Raw genomic sequence first — 3,320 nt, forward strand, 5'->3', positions numbered from 1 at the left:
GGAGCAGTAAATTTTGTGCTAATTTTCAGTATTGAAACAAAGAAAGCAAGGCAGATGTCAGCCTTTAAAATTGTGATTCTTTTTATGGGTCAAATAGACTCAAAAAAATTGTAACAGCAGCTGCACAGAGGGCCCCAAACAAATTTTTTGTCAGGAGGCCCACGATTCCTGACAGCGCCCCTGGCAGAGGGTGGCTGACATTGTCCATAATAGCCTCAAGTTTCTGTAATGTTCTCCTCTCTGCCACTGCTGCCAGAGAGTCCAGCCTTGTGCCAACCACTGAGTCAGCTTGTCAGATTTGCTTCTCCAGCTTGGAAAGGTCTGCCTTGGAGATGCTTCCACCCCAGAATACCACAGTGTATAACAGGACGCTGGCAACAAAAGACTTGGTAAAACAACCCCAGCAGCTTCCAAAGATGTTAAAGGATCTCAGGCATCTCAGGCAGTACATCTTGGTCTGAATTTACTTATAAAGCTGCCTGTGTTTCTTGTCCAGTCCAGCTTGTTGTCCAGCCTCAGGCCAAAATATTTATAGGTTTCCACAACTTCTACCTCCTCCCCTCCTATCAGAACTGGTGGACTGCCTCTGTCCCTCCTGAAGTCAATGACCAGTTCCTTCGTCTTGGAAGTCTTTAGCTGTAGGCCGTTTCTATGGCACCAGACAACAAAGTCCCTCACCAGCCTCCTGTATTCTTCTTCACCGTCTCTGATGCACCCCATGATGGCAGTGTCATCAGTGTACTTCTGTATATGACACAGCATTCTAACACAGATATATAATTTTTAACATTTGTTTATTTGGAACGACAACGTTGTTAAATTTGATTTGATGATTTCAGCATAGCTAAATATTTTAAAAAAAGCAAAACTTTCCCCAGAAAGCCAGGAATGAAAGTTTGAAAAATTAACAAATCTTAATGAAAGTAACAGGGCTGTTGCCACCCTGAGCGGCAGAATTCTCGAATTCACATTCCAAAATATTTTGTGCCCAAAGGGAAATGTTATAATAATGCAATTTAAAATCCTTCAAAGTGTTATTGTAGATGCTGATGACCGTGGGCAGAAAAAAATGTGCAACAGTCTGTATTACAGTGAATTCAAAGAAACTTCTGACTAAAGACAGTCTTATAAAGAAAACGGTCAGGGTTTTTCATAACTTTCTTCATTTTACGTAAAATCAGCAGGCGACAGTATTGCATTGGCAAACATGTACATCTATAAGCTCTACAGATAATTACACAATGTGAATATCATTTGCCCAATACAAAACATAGTTAAATAAAATATTCAAGAAACGAAGCAGAAGAAGAAGTTATCAAAGCTCAAATGTAAAGCATTGATTGCTGTACACTGGCTGCACTCTTTACATTTCCACCTGGCTACTGGACAAAGGAAGATCACCACTAAATGTTTAAAAGGAATTTGCTAAAAAAAAAAAAAAAAGTTTAGTCAGCATATATACAACTTACCCTCACAAGTGACAACTCTAACATTCAGCTTCAGCAAAATCAACACAAGTTTCAAACCTGACAGTATCAGCAACTTTCATCCAAATGCAATACCATAATAATATAATATCTTAAAGAAAAAATTGTCTTTACTTATTTAAAATGGTCTCACTGAATATTGCAAATTGCTGATGAGAATTTCTACAATTCATATCTCTGAACCAGACAGGCATATTCTCGACTTTTAACTAGCATTTTATGAAGCTCCTTTTTCCAGAAGCCGAATTTGAAAATGCAGCAAACATTACCAGATGAGATCATACCAAGATCTTATAAACTATTAAACAACTCTTTATTCTTAATTTTCTTTTTATAAAAAGTCTTTACTTTTTACAACAGTCTCTTCAGTTATCTTAAGGAAACATTCAACAAATGCATGCCTCCAGATAGTACAGGATTCAGTTGTCAGAATTTCTCCTTTTCTTTCAGTTTTTTTTTAGATCCCTCCTAGTCTTTAAACTCAGCATAACATTTGGTTCTTTGTATTTTTTTCACCTTCTGTATCTGAACATTTGGCTCCATCTGTGTCAATAGGCTGACTGAGATCGTCTGAAGAATTATTGGATCCAGGTTCACACAGATTAAGAAAAGATGCAAGAACATTTACCAAAGATCTTGAGCAAATTGCCAAACTTAGTCATGCCTTAAGAATGACAACATCTTCTTTTAATGGCACACTTCAAATTGGCCTATAGTCCTTAAGGACTATAGGCCTTAGTCCTAACCCACACCAAATACTAACCCACACTATTCTGCTGTTGTGTCTTTTGTTTTAATTGTCTTTTTTAAAATAAAGACTAGAGACAAAAACAAATAAATAAAAACACGCAAATTTAAGGCTCTAAACACCTCAGTACATTTGATTCTTAGTTGCCAAAGTTATGATGGGGGAACTGAAGGGGAAAAGATAAGCGAGATTAGGGTATCGCGCTTATCTTTTCCATACTCAATCAATTTTGTCCACACTACAGTAAAGTGAGAAAGAACTTCTTCCACATTTCTGGATTTTATGCCACACTCTCATAATGGATAATGGAATGCTATCCATTTTCTCATAGTACCCTTGTGGAGTCGAGGAGAAGAACTAACTCATTTCTATTTCTAAAATCATTTCACTGAAAGTACCAAAAATATTTCGAAATAATGGCTCCGGTCATTAAATGCGTTTGTAGAATTAGAAAGTATTAAACGCTACACAGTTTGAACATGGACGTCTGGTCAGTGACAGATAGAAACGACTGGTTTTTGGGAAACAGGAAATCAGCGGCAGAAGCTGCCAGAAACAGAATTCTTTCCCTTCCTTCCCCCACTCTCGATACGTTTTGTAACAGCAAGGGTGCACATGAAAAATACAAACCACTTTTTTAAAATGTCGGATCCACTTGCACACATGGTACAACTTAAAAGGTAAACTGTATATGAACGTAAAGAGAAGCTTGCACCGAGACGAGACAGATTGCTGAATTTACCTCTGCCCGCTCCAGCCAATGCGTTAATGACCAGAACAGCGACGTAAACCACTGCAGACAGGAGAATCACCACGATTCTGGGCAGGCTGTTGTCCTTCATCTCCGCTATGTAATTGTTTGCTACAAACGCCTTGCTGAGCAGAAATGAGCTCTATTTATACTAAGCTGCCTTCACGTGCTGCTAGGGAAACGCCCCGTATCTGAGTGGAGGGTTATAAAACACTAAAAGAACGGTTAATTCTTGCTCTGAATCTTTCCTTATGCTGTCTTGAAGCTTTCAAACCGATTATCCATCATAGCTATATGAAACTGAATATATTATACAACCAAAGCTTTACAAGAC

The 3,320-nt window shown here is 38.2% G+C and overlaps 1 protein-coding gene across 1 annotated transcript in view; it reads right to left on the reverse strand.

Annotated features, from left to right (window-relative positions):
- LOC106942518 (uncharacterized) overlaps positions 1-3,314 on the reverse strand; it is a 16,995-nt gene extending 13,681 nt beyond the window's left edge. Inside the window, exon 1 of the mRNA XM_015025824.1 lies at positions 2,978-3,314. Within this exon, the coding sequence (XP_014881310.1) occupies positions 2,978-3,077 (100 nt within the window). The 5' untranslated portion in view covers positions 3,078-3,314. The remainder of the gene's footprint in view (positions 1-2,977) is intronic.
- Between the last annotated feature and the right edge of the window lie 6 nt (positions 3,315-3,320).

Source organism: Poecilia latipinna, unplaced genomic scaffold, assembly GCF_001443285.1.
Source record: "Poecilia latipinna isolate Pla-1442-1.1 unplaced genomic scaffold, P_latipinna-1.0 Scaffold4337, whole genome shotgun sequence".
Lineage (NCBI taxonomy): Eukaryota > Metazoa > Chordata > Actinopteri > Cyprinodontiformes > Poeciliidae > Poecilia > Poecilia latipinna.